This window comes from Scyliorhinus torazame, chromosome 4 (genome assembly GCF_047496885.1).
Source record: "Scyliorhinus torazame isolate Kashiwa2021f chromosome 4, sScyTor2.1, whole genome shotgun sequence".
NCBI lineage: Eukaryota > Metazoa > Chordata > Chondrichthyes > Carcharhiniformes > Scyliorhinidae > Scyliorhinus > Scyliorhinus torazame.
The window spans coordinates 159140524-159165315 of NC_092710.1; the positions used below are offsets into that span (position 1 = coordinate 159140524).

The following is a 24792-nucleotide window of genomic DNA, read 5'->3' on the forward strand; positions in this document are numbered from 1 at the left end:
CACTCGGCCGAAGGCCGTCCGCCTCCTTGCCAACTCCACAGTAAAGTCCTAGTATATGTGTATACCAGTTCCAGCCCACTGCACCTCCCGCTTCTGTTTTGTCCAGCACCTGACCTTCTCCTTCACGCGGTACCTACGGAAACAAATAGTCACTACTCTTGGCGGCTCACTCGTCTTTGGTATAGGCCTCCACGACATATGAGCCCAATTCAGTTCATACCGAGAGTGATCTTCACCCTCCCCCAATAGCTCCGCCAACATCGTGGCAAGACACTCCGTCGGTCTCGAGCCCTCCACCCCTTCGGGAAGACCCACGATCCTCAGATTCTGCCGGCTGGATCTGTTTTCCAGGTCCTCCATATTGGTTCGCAGACCCTTGTTGGTCTCCACCACCCTCTGCAGCTCCTTACCCATCAAGGTGAGTTGATCACTGTGTTGCGACAATGCCTCTTCCACTTCCTTCAATGTCTCACCCTGCTCCCGCACCTCGGCCGATGCTCTCGATAACGCCGCCCTCACCGGGGCAATCGCCTCCTCCACTAGCACTTTCAATACCGCCACCATCTCTTTCCTCATTGCTTCCATGTGCTTTGTGAATGGTTTTACAAGTTCCACAGCCATCACCTCGGTCATCCTTTCTACCATGAGCAGTGCGGGCTCACCCGGCGACCCAGCCTCCATCTTCCTTCTAGTTCCTGAGCCAACTTTTCCACTCGACGGCAAACCTTCATTAGCCCCTTTTTTCACGGCCGTTTTTCTTTGGGATTTGGACATCTTTCTTCTTTCTGTATTCCTGCACTTAGTTAATCAAATATTGCCCCTGGGACCGGGCATCAAACTCCAAAAAATCAAGTCTCGAGCGGGAGCCCTCCAACGTGCGACCTCCTCCTACATGCCGCCACCGGAAGTCCGATAGTGCTTTTCCCCCAACTGTGCTAATCCTAATCTTATGTGATCCAGCGTACAATGTCAGCATAAAAGGAAAGCAAGCATTAAACCAACTGCTCAAGTGACCAGAAAACAAAAACAATATTTCAATCCTTCAACTGGCAACAAGTGTAAAATCCGGACTACTAGAGTTAACTACAGGGAAAAAATATTTTTAATACAGAGCTAAATAAATTCATATCTCATCATTGAAAAACTAAATTAATAAAATTGAATGTCTGCGCTGCATTCCATCCCAACAGTGAAGAAACATTGCAAGATCAATCTAATCAGTAAGCTTTGCTTAAACTGAACTAATCTTCGATTACATGATACACAGTCATGTTTGTTGAAATCCAACTATACATTAATTATCCAAGATGATAAAACAACTTTTTTCCAGTAATCATCTAATTTTATTGTAATTTTTGGTTATGTTATTTATCACTTTGCTCTGGTTTCTTGTTTAGGTTAAAAAGAAATTGAGGATGAATCCAGAGCAATTCTTCCTTTTTAAAATAATGGTTGGATAGATGTGCAGATCAAATATTCATATTATAAATCTATTATATATATATTTTTTGTATATTTTTTTAAGGTATATATTATATCAGATAATCTGTTGTGTGATGACCATTACGAATATTGCAAATACTTATCAATTTTTCAATAAAATAGTTGGTTCATTACCATCAGATTTAAGAGATTTGCAAATAAACTGCTCATACCTGAGTGACAGCTCTTATCTGTTCCATTGCCAGTGTCTGCAGCTCTTGGTTACCGCTTTCTATCCCAAGCTTCAAAGCTGGCAGCAGGATGGATTGATCGAGGAGCAGCAGGCAAATTTGCTTCACATGCTGTTTAAAAGCATATTAGGCCTTATAGTCAGCGAGTAAGGGCATTGGAACTAAAGGATATCTCTACTGAAATGTAACAAAACCAATGTACAGAAATCCTCACACCAAAATTAGTTTATTTTATTCTGAAAGGATCACAAAATAAGCTGCTAATGGTTGGCTTTGTGAGTATGATTTGTAAATTTTTCTGGAAATTTAAGGTTTTATACAAGTTTATTAACAGTTTAATTATCTTGAACTCTTACAAAATCCCACGAACAACCCACCAATAGATTTTCTTATTGTTCCATTGCAATCATTTATAAGATGAACTCATTTCCATTACACTTTTTACCCCCCAAAAGATCTGGAAGAGCTTTGAAAAGGAGTCGGACTGTATAAATGAAGACATTTGTAGTGAACTGGTTGGGTCAGCAGCTTTGACATTGATCTTGCTGCCCTGGGAATGGAATAGAGTTCAAATCCAGCCCAGACACTGTTGATTGCAAATTTTTACTGTGACATGGGTTTCAAATACTGCAAAAAACCTGTGATTTTGCGGTCAGGGACACAAACACACCAACTTTACTTTGCATCTGGATGTGTAACACCTCACCTGTGACTGCTTCAACTTACTGTGTGGATGCCGGTCTCTTAAGTTGGAAGACCTGCATTTTCAGCATAAACATTTTAAAACTTGGGGAGCACTAAACTTCAATTTATATTTATATAGGGTCTTTAACATGGTAAAGCAGCCAACGGCATTTCACAGAAGCATTATTATTTTATTTTTTTATTCATTTACGGGACGTCGCTGGTTAGGCCAGCATTTATTGCCCATCCCTAGTTGCCCTTCAGAAGGTGGTGGTGAGTTGCCCTCTTGAACCGCTGCACTCCTTCAGGTATAGGTACACCCACTGTGCTGTTAGGGCGGGAGTTCCAGGATTTTGTCCCAGCGACAGCGAAGGAACGGCGATATATTTCCAAGTCAGTGTGGTGAGTGACTTGGAGGCGAACCTCCAGGTGATTCCCAGATATCTGCTGCTCTTGTCCTTCTAGATGGTTGTGGTCGTGGGTTTGGAAGGTGCAGACTAAGGAACCTTGGTGAGTTACTGCAGTGCATCTTGTAGATGGTACATACGACTGGCGCTGTTCGCCGGTGGTGGAGGGTTTGAATGTTTGTGGAAGGGGGGGGGGGCTGCAATCAAGCGAGCTGTTGTCCTGGATGCTGTCGAGCTTCGTGTTGTTGCAGCTGCACTCATCCAGGCAAGTGGAGAGTATTCCAATACACTCCTGACTTGTGCCTTGTAGATGGTTGACAGACTTTGGGGGGGGGGGGTGTTCAGGATGGAGTTACTCACCGTAGGATTCCTAGCCTTTGATCTGCTCTGGTAGCCACAGTATTAATGTGGCTAGTCCAGTTCAGTTTATACACAAAAATATGCTATTGAGTCTTTTGGGATATTTTAGGTCAGATGACCAAAAGTTTGGTCAAAGCGATAGGTTCCAAGGAGCAGTATAAAAGTAAGGTGGAGAGGTTTGGGAGGGAATTCTATAGCTTAGGATGGGCAGCCGCATATAGTGGAGTGATTAAATCAGGAATGCTCAAGAGGCCAGAATTAGAGAGTTGTGGGGCTGCAGGAGACTACAGAGATGCATGGGGCCATGGAGGAATTTGAAAAGGATGAGAATTGCTCAAGCAGGAGACAGTGTAGGTCAGCCAGCTGATGGGTGAAAGGTTTTTAATGTGAGTTAGGAGACTAGCAGCAAAGTTCTGGATAGCTTCAAGTTAACGGAGGGTAGAACTTTGGAGGTCAGCTGAAAAGCTTTGAAATAGTTAAGCTTAAATATATCTATGACAGCCACTTGCATTTATCTTTCACGCTGCACAGAAACAACCAAAGGTGCTCCACAGGACTGGTCATTGAGCTGAAAGGTTTGTTTAAGATACTTGTTTTGTGAAGGGTTTTTATAGGTAAGAAGGGAGTTTCAGTAAATTAAAGCTGGGTCAACAAAGATCAGGGGACGGAGGGATGGGGAGAAAGGGTTGGCCAGAAGACCAAAGTCAGAGTCCAAAGTGGAGATTGCAAGGTAGGGAAGGTGAACAATTCAGCCAAAGATTTAGATGGGTCGAAACCATGGAATGATTTAAAGAGCAGGCGGATTCAAAAGTAATTTATTGGAGGGTGGGAGGCACATTAGGTAACTGAGGCTATGGGTGTCTGGTATTCGGTCCAGGACAGGTACAATTCAGAGATGGCAGTCTTTTTCACAAGGGAAGGAAACAATGTCAAAATAACATGTAAATGGGAAAAGCAACAAGTATTATGATCAGGTGAGGAGAGGTGGAATGTTTCCCCTCTTTCCCCACTACTTGTTTCACTACAACTATTTAAAAAAAAGTATATGCTTGTCAATTCAGTGAGTGTTTAACTATTTGCATGCTGTGTCTGTAAAAGATACAGAAAGGTATCCTTGAGATTTTATTTGAGGACAAAAAAAAAAGGATAGTTTTTATTGTACCTAACCCAATCTAAGAAAAATAATAAAATGCTTCAAATTTCATGCACACTCACAGACATTCAGATACACACATACAAAAATAGAGAATAAAGTGGAAGATTGGATTAAGCAATACTGTTAAAGTCCAATAAAATTTGAAGTGATACGGCACTCATTGGTTGGTGAGTTGGGTGGATCCAGGCTGACGTCTATGGTCATTCTGGTTTTGGTGTTGAGGCCGTTTTTAAAAAAAAAATACATTTTTACATATATTCAACAAACTCCCCCTTACAGAAAAAAGAAAAACAAAGAACACATAAATAAACATTTTACAACTACATCATGAATTCCCCCAATATATAAACCCCCCCATTTAGCCATCATAAACACAATAGAAAACACAAAGTACACCCCCCCCCCCCCCCCCACTCTGGGTTGCTGCTGCTGCTGACCACCTCCTAACGCTCCGCTAGAAAGTCTAGGAACGGTTGCCACCGCCTGAAGAATCCTTGCACAGATCCTCTTAAGGCAAATTTTACGCTCTCCGATTTAATGAACCCTGCCATGTCGCTGATCCAGGCTTCCACGCTTGGGGGCCTCGCATCCTTCCACTGTAGCAGAATCCTCCGCCGGTCTACCAGGGACGCAAAGGCCAGAATACCGTCCTCTTTCGCCTCCTGCACCCCTGGCTCGTCCGATATCCCAAATAGTGCCAACCCCCAGCTCGGCTTAACCCGGGTGTTCACCACCTTAGACATCGTCCTCGCAATACCCCTCCAGAACCCATCCAGTGCCGGGCACGCCCAGAACATGTGGGTTTGATTTGCTGGGCTCCCCGAGCACCTCCCACACCTGTCTTCCACCCCAAAGAACCTGCTCAGCCTCGCCCCTGTCATATGCGCTCTGTGAAGAACCTTAAATTGTATCAGGCTAAGCCTGGCGCAAGAGGAGGAAGAATTAACCCTCTGCCCACGCACCCTCGTCTATATCCTCCCCAAGCTCCTCCTTCCATTTACCCTTTAGCTCCTCCACCGAGGTCTCCTCCTCCTCCTGCATCACCTGATAGATCGCCGAGACCCTGCCCTCTCCAAACCACACCCCCGAGAGCACCCTATCCTGGATCCTGAGTGCTGGAAGCAGCGGGAACTCCCTAACCTGCCGTCTTACAAACGCCCTTACCTGCTTATACCTGAAGGCATTTCCGGGGGGAAGCCCAAAATTTTCCTCCAGCGCCCCAAGGCTCGCAAACGTCCCATCTAAAAACAGGTTCCCCATCCTTCTAATTCCTGCCCTGTGCCAGCTCAGGAACCCTCCATCCATTCTCCCCGGGACGAACCGATGGTTCTCCCGGATCGGGGACCAAACCGGAGCCTCTACCTCACCCGTGACATCTCCACTGCCCCCAAATTTTCAAAGTAGCCGCCACCACCGGACTCGTGGTGTACCTCGTCGGCGGGAGCGGCAGCCGTGCTGTCACCAGCGCTCCCAGACTCGTGCCCACACAGGACGCCATCTCCAGCCTCTTCCACGCCACCTCCTCCCCCTCCATTACCCATTTGCGTATTATCGCCACATTGGCAGCCCAGTAATACCCACACAGATTAGGTAACGCTAACCCTCCTCTGTCCCTACTCTGCTCCAGAAACACCCTTCTCACCCTCGGGGTCTTTTTCGCCCACACAAATCCCATGACGCTCCTACTGACCCGCTTAAAAAAGGCCTTAGGGATCAGGATGGGGAGGCACTGTAATATAAAAAGGAACCTCGGGAGCACCGTCATCTTCACCGACTGTACCCTAACCGCCAGGGAGAGTGGCAGCATATCCCACCTTTTAAACTCCTCCTCCATCTGCTCCACCAGCCTCATCAAGTTGAGCTTGTGTAGGGCCCCCCCAGCTCCTGCCCATCTGGATCCTCAGGTATCGAAAACTTCTTTCCACCCTCTTCAATGGAAGCTCGTCTATCCCCCTTCCCTGGTCCCCTGGGTGTACCAGGAAGAGCTCACTCTTCCCCACGTTGAGCTTATACCCGGAAAAGTCCCCAAACTCCCTGAGGATCCGCATCACCTCCGGCATCCCCCCCAATGGGTCCGCCACATACAGTAACCGGTCATCGGCATACAACAAAACCCAGTGTCGCCCTTCCCCGCCCTCGGACCAGCCCCCTCCACTGCAGGCATCATGATTTCGTTAAGGCGCCTCCGCACATTGGTATTCAGCTGCCTTCCCTTAACAAAACCCGTCTGGTCCTCGTGAATCACCCCCGGGACACAGACCTCAATTCTGGTAGCCAACACCTTCGCTAACAGCTTCGCGTCCACGTTGCAGAGAGAAATTGGCCTATATGACCCACACTGTAATGGGTCCTTGTCCCGCTTCAAGATCAGCGCCCTGGACATCGTCGGGGGTAGGCCCCCCCCACTCCCTCGCCTCATTGAAATTCCTCACTAATAGAGGACCCAGCAGGTCCATGTACATCCGGTAAAATTCCACCGGGAACCCATCTGGCCCCGGTGCCTTCCCCGCCTGCATACTCCCCAGCCCCTTAGTCAGCTCCTCCAGCCCTACCGGTGCCCCAAGCCCAGCCACCTGCTCCTCCTCCAGCCTCGGGAACCTCAGTCGATCCAAAAATCGGCGCATCCCCCCTTCCTCCGTCGGGGGCTCAGACCTATACAGCCCCTCATAAAAGTCTCTAAATACCCCATTTATTCCCACCGCACTCCGCACCGTGTTCCCCCCTTTATCCCTAACTCCCCCAATCTCCCTCGCCGCCTCCCGCTTCCGAAGCTGGTGTGCCAACATCCGGCTAGCCTTCTCCCCGAACTCATACACCGCCCCTTGCGCTTTCCTCCACTACACCTCTGCCTTCTTGTGGTCAACAGGTCGAACTCGGCCTGGAGGCTTCGTCACTCCTTGAGTAGTCCGTCCTCGAGTACCTCTGCATACCTCCTATCCACTCTTAAAATCTCCCCCACCAATCTCTCCCTCTCTCTTCTCTCCTTCTTCTCCTTGTGGGCCCTAGTGGAGATTAGCTCACCCCTAATCACCGCCTTCAGCGCCTCCCAGACCACCCCCACCTGCACCTCCCCATTATCGTTAGCCTTTAAATAGCTTTCAATGCACCCCCCGGATCCGCCCGCTCACCTCATCTGCCAACAAGCCCACATCCAGGCGCCACAGCGGGCGCTGGTCCCTCTCCTCCCCTAGCTCCAGCTCCACCCAATGCGGGGCATGGTCTGAGATGGCTATGGCCGAATACTCCGTGTCCTCCACCCTCGGGATTAGTGCCCAGCTCATAACGAGGAAGTCTATCCGGGAGTAGGTTTTATGGACATGGGAAAAAAAAGAAACCTCCCTGGATCCCGGCCTAACAAACCTCCATGGGTCCATTCCTCCCATCTGGTCCATAAACCCCCTCAGCACCTTGGCCGCCGCCGGCCTCTTACCCGTCCTGAACCTGGAGCGGTCCAATGCTGGATCCAATACCGTACTGAAGTCCCCCCCACCCCATTATCAAGCTTGCTGCCTCCAGGTCCAGAATCCGGCCCAACATGCGCCGCATAAATCCGGCATCGTCCCAATTCGGGGAATATACATTCACTAATACCACCCGCACCCCCTGCAGCTGACCGCTCACCATCACATACCTACCTCCATTGTCTGCCACGATGTTCAGCGCCTCAAACGACACCTGTTTCCCCACCAGAATCGCCACCCCTCGATTCTTTGTGTCCAACCCAGAGTGTAAAACCTGCCCAACCACCCCTTTCTCGGCCTAACCTAATCTGCCACCCTCAAATGCGTCTCCTGGAGCATAACCACATCTGCCTTCAGTCCCTTCAGGTGCATGAACACACGGGCCCTCTTGACCGGCCCGTTCAGGCCTCTCACATTCCAAGTTATCAGCCGGATCAGGGGGCTTCCCGCCACCTCCCCCCCGTGCCGATTAGCCATTCCCTTTTCTAGGCCAGCCACGTGCCCGTGCCTCCCGCACTCTCCATTCCCCCCAACGGCAGACCCCCGCCCCGACTCTCTCTCCGAGCTCCAGCCCCCCTTTGGCCAATGCAGCAGCAACCCACTTCCCCCCCCCCACCCCCCAAGCTAGGTCCCCCCTAGCTGCGTTGCTCCCCCTATAGCACTCCTGTAAGTCTGCTGACTCCTGCTGACCCCGGCCACTCTTGCCACTCCATCGACCCCCTCAGTGTGGTAGTCCCCCCCCCCCCCCCCCTGTCCATCAGCGGGCGCTCCTCTCCAACACTGCCCTTCCGCCCTGGCCCTGCCCCTTCCATACCTAGTGTGGGAAAAAGCCTGCGCTTTCCATCAAACCGGCCCTGCCCTCTCTGGCGCAGCTTCCTTTTGCGGCCTAATCCCAGCTCCCCCACCTTGGGCCTCCCATCTCCCCCCCCCCCCACAAACAGGGCCCCGTCCTTCCAACCACCGATGCCCACACGCTCACAAAACCCCCACTTCGAACCATTTCACCCTACCCCACCCAGCACTCAAGGAAACAATACAGAACAGAACAGAACATCCCCCAAAGCACAGTAACCACAGTAGTCCCCGGGACCTCCCCACACAACCGACCCTTAGTCCGTGTCCAACTTTTCGGCCTGAATAAAGGTCCATGTCTCCTCCGGCATCTCAAAGTAATGGTGCCGGTCCTTAAACGTGACCCACAGTCGCGCCGGCTGCAGCATCCCGAATTTCACCCCCTTCCGGTGCAGAACCGCCTTAGCCCGATTGTACCCGGCCCTCTTCTTGGCCACCTCCACGCTCCAGTCCTGGTATATACGGACCTCTGCATTCTCCCACCTTGCTGCTCCGCTCCTTTTTTGCCCATCTTAGGACACACTCCCTGTCCACCAAGCGGTGGAATCGCACCAATACCGCCCGCGGCGGCTCGTTAGACGTGGGCCTCCTCGCCAGGACTCGGTGGGCCCCATCTAGCTCCAGGGGCCTTGGGAAGGCACCCGCGCCCATCAACGTGTTCAGCATCGTGACCACATCTGCTCCAGCAACCGACCCCTCCACTCCCTCCGGGAGACCTAGAATCCGCAAGTTCTTCCTCCTCGACCGATTCTCCATGTCCTCGAACTTCCCCTGCCATTTCTTATGCAGCGCCTCCACCTTCACTGCCAGGCCCAATATCTCGTCCTCATTCTCCGAGGCCTTCTGCCGCACCTCCCGGATCGCCACCCCTTGGGCCTTCTGGATCTCGACCAGCTTGTCGATCGAAGACTTCATCGGCTCCAACAGCTCTGCTTTCAATTCCGTGAAGCAGCGCTTGAGAAACTCCTGCTGCTCTTGCGACCACTGCGCCCACGCTGCCTGGTCTCCACACGCCACCATCTTGGCTTTCCTCCCTCGCAATTTTCGCTGCACCAGAATTACTTTTTTTACCGCTCCACTCCTGGTCCAATCCATACAGTGCCAGGGAAATCGTACTGTCACCTTCCCACACTGGGAACCGTCGAACAAATGCCGCTGGGGCCCCAAAAACGAGCCCAAAAATCAATTTCTGGCGGGAGCTGCCGAACGTGCGACTTAGCTCAGCATAGCCGCAACCGGAAGTCGTGTTGAGGCCGTTTAAAGGTGTTGCTGGATGATTTATCTGTTCTTCTGGAAAAAGCAGCCACTGGGTTGCATTCTTGAAAAATATCTCTGCCTGTGGCACATAGGTAGCCAAAAACAGCAGATATGGTTCCAGCTTGTAAAAATAGTTAGAAAGGGAGGGAGAGCAAAACCGTCTTCTGTGCAGTTCATTTCCAGATTGGCTTGTTTTACCCTGGTGCTTGGAATAATTAAGATTAATTATCTATAGTCAGTTTCGACCAGATGACCACCTGATCAATACTTCCATTGTCTTTATAAATTATTTGAAGTTAGAAGCTATTGCTACACAATGGGGAATGGATGCTGTCTATTCACATCAACACTTGATTAACTAGTTTCTTTGTTAAATTTCCAGTTTGGAGACAGTATGAGAATCCATGGATGTTGAGGTTAGGCAAGTTCATAGACAACAGGTTTAATTAAGAACTTTTTGGAGACTTGAGGTAATTCTGAGTCTGTAGAAATTCCAAAAGTCACTTGCCGTTGCTATTTTAGTCTTTCTGAAAACATTCCGTGTCAGTATATTCATAAAGTAATTTGTTTGATAAAACATGGCTTTGAAATAAGAGAATCTCAACTGTTCAGTATAAGCTTGTACTAATTTAAGAACTCCTTTATATAACACGTTCAATGTGATTTAGTGGCAAATGCAATAGTTAAAAGATATTTTGAAAATTTTTCTTTTTTTCCCTATTTTTGTAATAAATTTAGAGTACCCAATTCATTTTTTCCAATTAAGGGGCAATTTAGCGTGGCCAATCCACCTTCCCTGCACATCTTTGGGCTGTGGGGGCAAAACCCACGCAAGCACGGGGAGAATGTGCAAACTCCACACGGACAGTGACCCAGAGCTGAGATCTAACCTGGGACCTCAGCGCCGTGAGGCAGCAATGCTAACCACTGCACCACCATGCTGCCCTTAAATTTATTATTTCAAGATGTGAGCGTCCCTGGCTGGGAAAGCATTTACTGCACAGCCCTAATTGCCCTGGAGAAAGTGGCAGTGAAGCATATTTTGGAACCACTGTAGGTACACCCACAATGCTGTTCAGAAGGGATCTTCAGGATTTTGACTCAGCAACAGTGAAGCAACAGCTATGCAATTCCATGTCAGAACAGTGTGGAGGCTTGGAAGGGAACTTGCAGGTCACAGTATTCTCATGCATCTGCTGCCCTTTTCCTGCGTGAGGTTGTGGGTTTGGAAGGTGCTGTTGAAAGGACTTGGTGAGTTGCTGCAGTGCATCCTGTAGATGATACACATGTTAGCACTGTGGATCAGTATTGGAGGGGGTGAATGTTTAAGGTGGTGAATGGAATGCCAATCAATTGGGCTGCTTTGTCCTGGATGATGTGTCTTCAGCGTTGTTCCTTGTGTTGTTGGAGCTGCACTCAGCCAGGCAAGTGGAGAACAATTCATCATACTCTGACTTGTGCCTTGTGGTTGATGGACAGATGTTGTGGAGTCAGGAGGTCAGTTATGAGTGGTAGAATTTCCAACCTCTGACCTGTTCTAGTAGCCACAGTAGTTATTTGGCTAGTTCAGTTCAGTTTCTGGTCAATGATAACCTCCAGAATACTGCTAGTGGAGGATTCAGCAATGAAAATAGCATTGCATTTCAAGTGGAGATGGTTAGATTTTCTTGCGTTGGAGATGGTCATTGCTTGGCATTTGTGTGGTGCGAATGACAAACAAAACATCTAAATTTGAGAAATTCCTATCTGTTCTTTCACCACAATATCCAAGTGCCCGACAAGAGTATGTTTCAATGATTTCATCTATATACACATGCTCTTTATAATATTTAATCATTTACTTCAGATTCAAGTGCAGGAAAAAAATAAGTTCAGGCAAACAATTGTTTGGTAGAACAGAACTTGAGTATTGCTGAAAATGTACTCTGATTGTGGAGACGTTGCCATGGGAAATGCATCAGTTATCTGATGGTTGAAAGTTAACTGCCAAGCTTTGTTTAAATTTAAACCAAGCAGGTTTACTCTGATTGGATAAGGCATTGCCCTAGGGAGTGAACCAATGAATGGCTGTAGCCTCTTTTGTTTAGTTGAAATAGGCAAAATGCGCGCACACATTTTTTCTGTTTGCAAAATCCAGGACCCTGTGTATTGATGATATGTAGTTTCTAGCACATGTAAGTGTGCTATACTGCAAGCCCTGATAATCCTGAATTGGTTGTCAGCATCATTTTTAGCGCACACAGGATTATTTAGCAAATTTCCAAATGCAGAATCGCATCCAACGTTGGGACATGATATTTTGCGTTTTGCAAGCATGGGCAGGCTGGGTACAGTCGGTACCTTGCATGATACAAACAGCTGAAGGGACACACTGTTTGATATGATCTGCCAGTATTTGGAATGTATGGCCTATGTATATTAATACACAGGTCTTGTTCTTTGCAGTCAAAAGGAACATGCACGCACATTGCGTCTGTTTCAACTGAACAAAACAGACGGCAGTCATTTTCTGGTTCTTGCCCCAGGGCAATGTCTTGACAATGTCTGTTTACAGGTGAGGTTACCCCAGTAGAGTGGACAAAGTCTCAAGAAATTCAACACCTTAAGTGTTGAATTTTTCGCAGCCCTGTTTGCACATTAATAATGAAGTCTGAGAACCAAGAAATAAAGTCAATCTGATCAGCGCCCTGTCTCAAGCATCATAAAAAGGTGACTGGATGTGGCGTCAATAGTGAGCGTTAACTTGTATTTCAATAATTCAATGTAATAATAATCTTTATTAGTGTCACATGTAAGCTTACATTAACACTGCAATGAAGCTACTGCAAAAAGACCCTAGTCGCCTCACTCCGGCGCCTGTTCAGCTACCCTGAGGGAGAATTCAGAATGTCCAATTCACCTAACAAGCATGTCTTTCGGGACTTGTGGGAGGAAACCGGAGCACCCGGAGGAAACCCACACAGACATGGGGAGAACGTGCAGACTCTGGGAACCCGGGCACTGTGAAGCAACAGTGCTAACCACTGTGTTACCGTGCAGGCTGGCAGGCGGGCCAATTGGTCTTCCCCATTGACTTAGTTAAGCCGGTGAGAGCAGCTAAGCCATAAAAATCATGAAGGGTCCAAGTTTAATACCGAGGCTCCTGCATATTTAGATGATCTCAGCAGAAACAATGGTAAATGAGCTACGCCCAAAGTCTACTCAATTAATTTTATGAAGCTTCTGAATAATGGGTAAAAATAGTTGTTCATGGTATCTCCCACCTCTCCATCCAGTGATCTATGCAGGATGTGCACATCTATAGATACCTTGTGACAGATAGGGAGGAGGTAAGCAACTACCTCAAGAGCTACTCATCAAACATCACTACTGTGTCTCCCTCTGGATACTGCCACTTACTGTACAAAAGGGTAAACACACAACTTATATTAGTTGTCTTTCCACTTTGCACGTAATTCACTGTAGGGGGAGAAATCTCGAATGCAAGAGATGAATAGACGTGCATTAATAGATGAAGCCAACTTGAGGGCAAAAGCTGTCATAAGTTTATGACTGATATATTGAAAACTTGTTTCCAGCAATATATGCACTTGAAAGGCCGTGATTGAAATTGTTTCTGTCAGGTATTTTGGATTTGTCTTAATCGCTGCAGCTAGAACACAACAGGCAACGTTTCAGCTTTGGGCTTATTGCTAGCATCCTCTTGCACTGCAGATTCAAGATTCCACTTCCGATGGTAAAATTACACAGCATGCTGCACACCAGAACAACTGGAAATTTATCTGCCGCAGTACAATAAGGTATACCCAGACCAATGAAAGCATGTGCCACGTTGCACTTTACGTCACTGCAGTTGTCAATTTTAGACTGTTGTTTGGAGCACAGCTCAAGAGGATATCGCTGGTCCTGTAGTGTAAATGCATCAACCAACACAATAGATTGGGGAGATCATAAGTTCAGACCTTAATTGTTCTGGGTGAATAGATTTTAGGTATGAAAATTCAGTTTTTACAGGAATATAAAAGCTATGACTTCAGTGTGAATGCACTGCCACGAGTCTATCTTGGTCAGATTGTCAACAGCAAATCAGTGGGTTATGAACGAAGAGAGACACTTTAGAAGACACATCAATGCAAACAGCATATATTAAACTTGACTGCAACTTTGAAAAAAGATTTTAAAATTACCTGAAATGATAGTTTGTGCTTTGTCGAGTAGAGAGAGCGGCAAATGGCAAGTATTTCAGTTCCAGTAGTAACTCTCTGTTCAGGGGCACACTTTGCCAACATGGCAGTAACAAGCCTGATCCAAGCATTATCTTTCTCAGTTGATCTGTCAGGGTGAAGTTGTTTTAATTAGAAAGGTAAATCTAGCAATTTACAATACCACTATTTGAAGTTACATCTGTGTTTCGGTGCACTAAAGTACCACCGCAGACACAATTAGGTTCAGTAGTTGAGATTAAGATTAGGTGGAGTGGCGAATGCAGGCATTTCCACCGAGTTTATTACCTGTCTAAATTTGTCTCAGCCCACTTGCAGCTGAAACCCTCATCCATGCTTTTCTTGCCGCCACCATGGCACTATTCAATTCTCTGCTGGCCAACCTGCCACCGTGCATGAACTTGAGCTTGAGCTGGCCCCAACTTAACTTGCATCAACTCCGGTTCATCAATCGCACTTCTGATTGCAGGCCTACAAGGACTCATGGTCCAGCAATGCCTCGAATATAAAATTCTCTTCCTTGTTTGCAAATCCCTCAATTTATCGCCACCAGCTCAATAACCCTCGGAAATCTCTATATTCCTCCATGATGGAGGTGCCTCGTGTTTTAAAAAAATGGATATATTCCAAACATATTCAAAAGTACAAAAACATAAATAAATCAAAAAACATTCTGCACACCCCACAGTTCACGGTTTGTGCAAGTCCCTTCCCCCTCCCCAGTGATAAACAATTCCTCAAATATGGTGCTGAACAGTCCACACTCAAAACCCCTCGCCGATCCCCTCAATTCGAACTTAGATCTGCGATCTTAGCATTTATAGTGCAGGAGGCCATTCAGCCGATCGAGTCTGCACCAGCCCTTGGAAAGAGCACCCTACCTAAGCCCCTACCTCCACCTTATCCCACACATCTACCCTAGCCCCGCAATCCCTCCTAACCATTTTTGGACACTAAGGGCAATTTAGCATAGCCAATCCACCTGACCTGCGCATCTTTGGACTGTGGGAGGGATTCGGAGCACCCGGAGGAAACCCACGCAGACACAGAGAGAACGTGCAGACTCCGCACAGACAGTGACCCAAGCCGGGAATTGAACCTGGGACCCTGGGCAGCACGGTAGCACAAGTGGCTAGCACTGTGGCTTCACAGCGCCAGGGTCCCAGGTTCGATTCCCCGCTGGGTCAGTGTCTGTGCGGAGTCTGCACGTTCTCCCCATGTCTGCATGGGTTTCCTCCGTGTGCTCCGGTTTCCTCCCACAGTCCAAAGGCATGCAGGTTATGTGGATTGGCCATGCCATATTGCCCTTAGTGACCAAAAAGGTGAGGAGGGTTTATTGGGATAGGGTGGAAGTGAGGGCTTGTGGGTTGGTGCAGTCTCGATGGGCTGAATGGCTTCCTTCTGCACTGTATGTTCTATGTGAAGCAACTGTGCTAACCACTGTGCTATCGTGCCACCACGTTTTTATTTCCAGCAGGAGAAAGTCGAACAAGTCCCCCACTCAGGCCACTTGGTGGCGTTGTCGACCGCTATTCCAACAGAATTATTCACCGGGCAACAAGAGGTGAAGGCCACAATGTCGGCCCTCCTCCACTCCACCAGCTCTGGCATTTCCGATATCCCAAAAATCACCACCATGAGGTCCGGTCCAGCCGGGCCTCTACGCACACAATCTTTGATAAAGTCCCAAACACCCCCTCCCAGTATCTCTCCAACTTCTCACAGCACCAAAACATAAGCTTGTGATTCGCTGGTCCTTGTCCACACTTCTCACACACGCCTGCCCAACCCTGGAAGTCATATGCATCCTCTTAAACTGAATCAAACTCATCCCTGCCCACGAGGAGGAGGGTGAATTCACCCTGCACATCACCTGACTCCACACTCCCCATCCTATCACCCCCTCCCCTTCCCACCAGCTCCTCCTCCCATTTCTCCTTAATCCTCACTACCTGCGCTCCCCCCGCCACCTATATGTCACCAATCCTACACTCCACTTCCACATCCAGGAGCAGCAACCGCTCCAACGGGGTATACTCCTGCAGCTTAGGAAACCCTCTCCATTCCTTCCGCGCAAAGTCACTCACTTGCATATACCTGAATTTGCTTCCCTTCGGCATCTCTACATCTCTACCCTCTCCAGCAGCTCTTCCTGCCCTGCAAACCTCTCCTCCAGAGAAAGATCCCTCGCCCTCACCAGCCCCACCACTTCCTTTACATGCCAACTGTCTCCCCGGCTTAAACCCATGGTTCTCACACAGCGGTTTTGGCACCAACATCCTCTCCGTCCTAAAGTGTCTCCTCAGCTGATTCCACACCCTAATTGTAGACTGCACAACCAGGCTCACAGTGTACCTCCTCGGTGCCAGCGAACGTGCCTCTGTCACCATGGCCTTCAGGCTGGAGTCTCTGCAGGACCCCTCTTCCATGCTAACCCACTCTAACCACTTTCTTTCCCACCACTGCCTCATCTTCTCAGCATTTGCCACCCAATAGTAATGTAGCAGGTTTGGTTGCAGCAACCCCATTTTCTGCCTCTGTAGCAGGGCCCGCTTCACCCTCGGTACCTTCCTGCCCATATAAACTGCAAAATCGCTGCATCCCGAAGAGTGGGAGGGTCTGGAATACAAACAAGAACATTGGCAGAATGTTCATGTTTACCACCTGGACCCTCCCTGTCAATGTCATGTGTAGCATATCCCCTCTTTTAAAGTCCTCCCTAACCTCCCCCACCAGCTTTGTCTGGTTCCATTTGTGCATTGTCGCCCACTCCCCCGCCATCTGAACCTGTCCCTGGCTACCCTAAGTGGCAAAGTCCAAGATTGGCTCCCTGACCCGCCGCAATCACCGGAAAAACCTCACTCTTTTCGACATTCAACTTATAGCTCGAGAAGGCCCCAAACCTCTCTAGGACATCCATAGTTCTCGCCAGGCTCTCCAATGGGTCTGACACAGACAGCAGCAGGTTGTCTGAATACAGCGACACCGTGTGTTCCCTACTCCCCCTCACAATCCTCTGCCACACTGCCTACCCACTAAGGGCCATCGCCAAGGGCTCTATCGCCAGCGCGAACAAGAGCGGCAACAGCAGGCATCCTTGCCTCGTTCTCCTGTGCAACCCAAAGCTCCGGGAACTCATCTCGCTTGTCCATACACGTGCCACCGAGGTCACATACAACTGACACATCCACGCCTCATACTTCAGCCCAAACCCAAATCTTCCCAGAATCTCAGTCAGGTACCGCCACTCCACCCGGTCGAAAGCCTTTTCTGCGTCCATAGAGACCGCTACCTCTGGTATCCGTTCCTTCGACAGAGTCATGATCATGTTTAAAAACCGTCTAATGTTACTGGAAAGTTGTCTGCCCGTTACAAAACCCGTGATCCTCTGCGAGCACCCCAGGAACACATCCTTCCACCTCTCCGCACTAACATCCACCCATTATTAAAAGTAATTGTTTCTGAACTTCCGGTGGCAGCCATGGAGTGAGTGGTCGCACATTTGGCTGCTCCCACTCAAGGTGGATTTTTCCGGTCCTTTCCCACCCAAAGGTTGTGGTGTTTGAGGGCAAAAGGTGTACGAGTGCCCAGGGAAGTAATACTCCTCAGGTGAGGTCAGTGTATGGATCAGAGGACGAGAAGTGCCACGAGAAGAGAGCAGTTGGAGCAGGAAAACTTTTGGGGTCGACACAGGTGAAGATGGATGAGGACAAGGGAGCAGTGCTGCCCTCAGTGGTCAACGGAGCAGCTGGTGGAGTTTTTAAATGGCAAATTCCAGCAGCAGAGGAAAGACGCCTTGGAGGATTTGGCCAAGGCATGGTGCCGCTTAGGGCAGCGACTGAGCGAGCGGAGCAGAGGCAGGAGGCTCAGGGCCTGGAGATCCAGAAGGTGGAGCAGTCAGTGGTGGAACACGAGGATTGACTGCCCTCGCTGGAGGCGGAGATGTGAACGAGCAGCCAGAAAAGCCTGAGAGAGAAATTGGAGGACCTCGCGAACCGCTCCAGGACCCAGAATTTGAGGATTGTCAGGATGCCTAAAGGCACTGAAGGTGGGAGGCTGCCAGGTTTGTGGCAAGCATGCTGGAGGAGCTAATGGGGGATGGGGCTTTTGACCAGCCCCTTGTGCTGGATCATGAAGGAGGCCACAGGTGGGGGAAACAGTTGAGGCTGCATCAGTTCCTGGATAAAGAAAAGATTCTGAGGTGAGCGAGGCAGACCAAGAAATGCACCTGGGAGGGGAGTGAGCTGTGGATTTGAGGGCCTAGGTGCGGATCTGGCTAATCGGAGGGCTGGGTACAATTGGATAAAGGCTGCCCTCTATAAGAAGGAGTTAAAGATCGGGGGTTTATATTTTGCCTACTTGTGGGCAATACATCAAAACCAGAAATTTTATTTTGACTTGCTGGAGGAGGCGATGGACTTTACGAGAGACCATAGACTGGGAGGTGTGTGAGGACATTGAACTTTGGAGAGGAGTTTTGTGTAAATTGTGGAGCACACATTGGATAGGTAAATTGGGGTAGGGGTGATGGTGAGTGTGCCTTTTGTTTCTTTGTTTGTTGGTGGTTGTGAGGTTTGGGCAGGGGGTGGGGAGGGGAAGGCAGAGGCCCTGGGTTGGGACCCACCATGCTCGCTGGGCTGGCTAGTTATGAGAGTGAAGTGGGGGGTTGCCGAGAAGAAGACATGTGGCGGTGGGGGGGGGATTTTGGTTAGTTCTCTGTTTGGTTGTGGGGATGTGGGTTGGGGAGGGTTGCTGACATAGGTGTGGTTGGTGAACTGCAGTTGGGAAGGGAGAGATGGCGGCAGACATGAGGGCAGGCCTGGAGGAGCACATGACGCGGGCTGGCTTAAAAAGAGACATAGCTGATCAACGGGGAGTGGAGTGGGGAACTCCTCAACCAGGAGAACATGGAACGTGCGAGAGTTGAATGGGCCGGTTAAATGGTCACATGTTTTTGTGTATTTGAGGAGCCTGAGGGCGGAGGCTGTGCTCGTGCAGCAGGCGCACCTGAAATTGGGGCAACAGACGAGGCTGAGGAAGGTATGGGTAGGACAGGTGTTCCACTCGGGGTTAGACATGAAGAGAAGGGGGTGGCTGTGTTGGTTAATAAGAGAGTCGCTTTTGAGGTGGGGAGCACTGTGGCCAGTCCAGGGGGGTAGATATGCGATGGTCAGTGGGAAACTGGAGGGGATGGCGGTGGTCCTGGTGAATGTTAATGCCCGGAATGGACATGGACTTTATGAAGCAGGTGTTGGGGAAGATCCCGGATCTGGACAAGCATCGGCTGAATATGGGGGGCGATTTCAATACGGTCCCAGATCCAAATTTGGACCGGTCGAGTCCTAAGTCGTCGAGGGTGTTGGCGGTGGCGAGAGAGTTGAGGGGGTTCATGGAGCGAGTGGGGGGGGGTGGAACCTGTGAAAGTTTGGAAAGCCGAGGGCAAAGAAGTTCTTGTACTCTCTGATGTGCCACCAAGTCTATTCCCAGATCGTCTTTTTTGTTATGGACAAGGTGCTGCTAGCGGGGTGGCCGTATTGGGTGGATTTGCGGATGGTGCAGGGGGAGGCCCAACGGCCGCAGTGGGAGGTAAAGGGGTAACATTTTAATGGGTTAGCTCGCCAGTGCAGGAAGAGTATCCGTGATCGGGTTCCAGTTTTAAATGCTGCCCCGATATTTCAATCCCACTCTGCATCCCAGCGCAACCACCAGATCTCCCCACTGCCCCAACGTACGTCTTGAGGGGGTGGGGAAAAAAAAAAAGAGTTCAAATCCCCCTCAGCCCACCTCTTAAGAGCAAGGCAGTCCCGGCCTGATCACTGGCATGGGCAACCTGCCCCTACCAACCTGGCACCCTGGGAGTGCCCCTGACAACTTGGCACTGCCACCCAGGTACACCAAAGTGTCAGACTGGCCTTGCCAAAGTTCCCGGGTGCCAGCGGGAGTGCCAGGGTATCAACCTGCCCAGAGCCCGACCACCTGAGGGCCTCCAATGGCCTGGAGACTCCCTTTGTGCCGTCACGCCTGGCCCGTGTTTATGTGGACCAGTCCTAAATGATGCCATGGCATGGTCTCCCAGGCGAGGCCGTTAGTTTCTAGGCTTCCGGAGAATACAGCGTAGACATATTTACATTAACGTAATGGTTCTTTTAAATATATCACTTTGGATTATGCCCAGTGAGGACGAGATCTAGATCATGATGTCTCGCCAGATTTTGTTGAACCTCGCGAGGCGATTCGAGCATTGTAAATCTCGCGAGAAGCCTTCCGTGAGATTAAACGGCCTTGTTGCATCAAGCTGGGCACAACGAGGCCATTAAATCGTGTCCAAGATTTAAAAAAGGAAAAGCAATCAAAAGATTTTCAACCTATACAATTAAATTTAAATATATTTTTGCCTCAAATACTTTTGTTTTGCATTTTAAATTTAGCCAAAAAAAATCTGCTGCTGCAAATATGCCTTTCAAATCTCACTTAGATATTTCTGCATATATGTCTTGGCTGGTGTTAGGAAAAATCCAACAATTCAAAGTGCAGTGGAAACTGGAACTCTGTCCTGTCCCTTCAAAAAAAACTGCTGGGATAGGTTAATTGAAGTTTTAAAATGTAGATCGATAGATTTTTGTTTAGAGCATTAAGGGATATGGAACAAAGGTGGATAACTAGGGCTAAACTACAGATTGGCCATGATCTGATTGAATGGTAGAACTGGCTCAAAGGGCTGAATGGCCAACGCCTGTTAACCATATAATTCCCACAGCACAGGAGGCGGCCATGTGGCCCATTGTTTCTTCACGGACTCCCTGAAAGAGCACCCGACCTAGGCCCAGTCTCCCGCCCCAACCCGGTAACCCTACCTAACTTTCACATCCTTGGACACTAAATTTAGCATGGCCAATCCACCTAACCTGCGCATCTTTGAATTATCGGAAGAAACCCACAATCATGCTATTAGAAAATACCCTGTTTTTAGAATGCAGTTACAGGAAAGCATCATGGAAAAACGTGGTCCAAACTGGAAATTTCCCCGGAATTCAGTAAAAAAAAATTCCTGCAGATAAATGGGGACATCTGCATTGTTAAATGTTTAATTGATGATTTATGTTTGTATGTTGCATCCTCATAATTTCAAGCATTCCCGTGATCTGCTGTTCTAATTATTGTAGATAACAGCACACTGTCACACACACTGACACTTACATGCCTTTGTTGTTCATGGGTGGCCAAGCCTGAAGGAGCAGCACCAAATGCTGGAATTCAGTCCCTTGGTTACTGGAGTCTAATAACTCCAAAAAGAGCAGGAAACGTTTCTCTTCGTTGTCAATGTCACTTACACCAACCTGGTGAGGATAAAATGTTGTAGAAACATTGCTTCATAAAATTCTTCAACACTCTTTGGACTACAGTAAGCATTTATTTATATTTCTGCATTAATTTATTATTCGAGAGTATGCCTTTTGTTTCATATCTCCCTGAGGACAAATATTTAGTTTCACATTTATATGGTTGGTATCCTCTGTTTTCCACAATGGAGAGTTTCTCTCTTATGACACCAATAAAAAATATTTTTGGTGATAAACGTTATGATTAGTGTTACAAAGCAGAATGATAGAACTGGATAGTAATATTTAATTTAAATCATTTTCTGAAGGACAGCAAACCACAATCCATAATGTTTGTGTGGTGGCATAATCCTCATGCAATACAGGATTATAATATTAAGTATTAAAAATGTTTTAAAATAATCATAGAACCAAATATAAACAAAGGGTGGAATTTTCCCCAAATTTGGTTAAGTGTAAGTTTCGACGTGAATCCCGTTGGTCTCGGTGGTCCAATCTGGACCCCAATTTTCAGGCACTTTGAAATAACATTTCCCCACCTAAAAAGGGCATGCTGCAGTATCTGATTAATTTACCCTGGGGGTCCTCTGAGCGCTTCAATCAATGAGGCACTGCATTTAAATAGCTCCACAGCACTTGCTTTCATTCAAGCCAGGAGGATGGCAGTGAGGAAGCCAGCTTCAAGCTTCATGGAGGGACCCCTAACCAGAATGTTGGATGCTGTGGGGGAGAGAAGGCAAACAATCTACCCTCAGGCTGGCAGGAGACCATCCAGCAAGATCACAATCCCTGCCTGGGAGACAATGGCAGCAATGGCGAGTGCCAGTGCCCTCCTCAAGGAGATAGAGGTGCAGTGGTGCAAGAAGGTGAAAGACCAACTCCTTTCTGACAGGGTGAGTGCTCCCTGTATCCTCACTGCATTCCAGCTCCCCGGAATGCAGCTTCAACCCCACATGCTGCCACCTAGCAGGGTCCCAGCACCTGACCTCCCACAAGCCTCACAACCCCCCCCAGGGACTCCTCTCCTCACAACCCCTCACTGCTCACACACCACATCCACATGTGCCAGTTTCATCGACATTTGACCTACCAGGAAGCCAGCTAATATCATCCCTATTTGTGTTCATGCAGGATAAGTTTGCTCACAACCTGCCGTGACCGAGCAAAGACGGGCGGTGGGATGTCAGAGTTGAAGATCCTGACTCCTTTTGGGGATACAGCCCTGGAGCTCGTGGGGCAGGAGCAGGACGGGCCTGTCCTGACAGCGAGGTGGGCCTGTGAGAGCAAAGTGAGGAGCCACTGCACTTTCAACCAAATGACCATGTGTATCCCTGGTCATGTACTATTACTATGTCCGTTTCGTTGAAGGAACATCACTCACTCAGCCTGGCCCATTCATTAGCAGGTCCCTACCACCTACCCTCGACACGACCTTGGAGGAGATGTTGCTAGAGGACACTGAAGATGCATCACGACTATCACCCTGACAATCCACCAACGCAGAGGCACATACCTCGCTTGGGTGATCTCACAGGCAGGCTTCTAGATCACTATCTGTTGAGCACCACACTGCTTCTGATGCACATCAATTGGAGGCAGCAACGTGCCAGGGATCGGACAGGCGGAGGTCTGCTGGGTGCCAGTCAGAGGTACCGCGCCTCCAGTCACATTTATCCCTCAATGCTTGAGCTGCAAAGGCAGAGTCGGGAATACCAGAAGGGAGTATCAGCGATATTCCTGCGACTGCAAGGGCAAATGTTGGAGTCCCAAAGCCTTCTGTCACAGGAGATGGTACAGGCATTGCATGGCATTCAGGTCAACACTGCAACGGTGGTGTCTGCAGTGGAAAGCCTGGGGCTAAAAGTTAGATCCATGGTGGTAGATGTTTGAAGCATGGTTCAGTCCCTGAGGGCCATGGCAAAGGGTTTCAACTGCATAGTTTACACAAAGGTGGACCTTCAGGACTGGCAGCGTCAGATGACAGTGTGACTTCTGGAGCTCACATTAGTTGCTCCTCCATCCCATGGAGAAATTCAGGGACCCACGAGTACCTAAAGAGAGGAGGATCTGCCAGAGAACAGCCCGGGTTTTCCACCCAGGAGTCCCTAGGAGTGCCCAGCCAATCTAAATCCTTCCTTCCGGAGATCGGGCAGCTCAGGCACAGCAGGCAGACAGTGTGACACAACAACTCCCAACACCAGTGCCACCCGAAAGTTGGCCGGGTCTCTCTAAGACTCAGCCCTCCAGAGGACACCCGTCAGGGGCATCTCAGACAACAGATGTGGAAGGCAGTAGGCACCTCCCACCTCTGGTGTGCATACAGGGGTCACATCTAGTGACATAGTGGGAGGATGCAGAAGGTTCAATAATTGTACGGGTACAGCATGAACACAGGTGAAATTAGGCCATAGTAGTTGGGGGGCATTGTCACTTGTCACATTTTGACATGTCACTGTATTACATTAACTATTGTTGTTGTTAGGCTGCATGTCAGCCTCCCACATCAGAAAGTGGGAGGTGATGAGGGCGTCTCTAGCCCTTCTGCCCATGGGCACCCTCAGCCCCGCCTGGCCTCCATCCTCAGGTTCCTCATCAGGCTCTGCCTCGGAACCCCTAGGCGTGTCCTCCTTGTCCATGGACATGGATCCTGATTGATAGGCATTGGGGACCTGGGAGAGAAGCTACCCCCTTGGCTTTTGATCTTGTGCTTTAAGTCCTGAAACGCAAGGCTTAATCCCATTCGTTGACTTTGATATGGTGGGGAGCTAAATTGCTAATGGTTAACTCGTGATGGCCAATTAGTGCCAAGATCATGACTCTCAGGAATGTAACAGAGCACAATTGTTTTCCCATTCAGGGAGAGGCAGAGCTAATAGGTACCCTGCTTAGTCAGGCTGGGTAATTCAGAGAGCTCATTACTGTCATCGACCTATACTTAAGCCTCCTGGACAGCTGATCCATTGGTTAATAATAATAATCACTTATTGTCACAAGTAGGGTTCAATGAAGTTACTGTGAAAAGCCCCTAGTCGCCACATTCCGGCGCCTGTTCGGGGAGGCCGGTATGGGAATTGAACCCACGCTGCTGGCCTTGTTCTGCATTACAAGCCAGCTATTTAACCCATTGTACTAAACTAGCCCCTCCCCTCCATCCCCAGATTGGACACCGAGTTTCTTTCTCTTTTGTGGTCTTATCCATCAGGTCCGGCTCCATGGCTCTCATCATATCTCTCTCCCCCCCCCCCCCCCCCCCCCCCATATGCCCCACAGCTGCCCTGACACCAGACACCCCCGCCCAGGCTGCATTCTCACACAGCACTAATGGCGCATGCACACAACACTGACGGCATAGCACAGACAGCAGACTCCAAGACTACCG

General features: G+C 48.9%; 1 protein-coding gene across 1 annotated transcript in view; it reads right to left on the reverse strand.

Moving 5' to 3' along the window:
* The window catches only part of nbas (NBAS subunit of NRZ tethering complex), a 381349-nt gene that overhangs the window by 24980 nt on the left and 331577 nt on the right, over window positions 1–24792 (reverse strand). Inside the window, exons 49-51 of the mRNA XM_072498805.1 lie at window positions 21271–21410; window positions 14038–14182; window positions 1656–1784 (exon numbers count right to left, since the gene is read on the reverse strand). Coding sequence (XP_072354906.1) covers window positions 1656–1784; window positions 14038–14182; window positions 21271–21410 — 414 coding nt within the window. The remainder of the gene's footprint in view (window positions 1–1655; window positions 1785–14037; window positions 14183–21270; window positions 21411–24792) is intronic.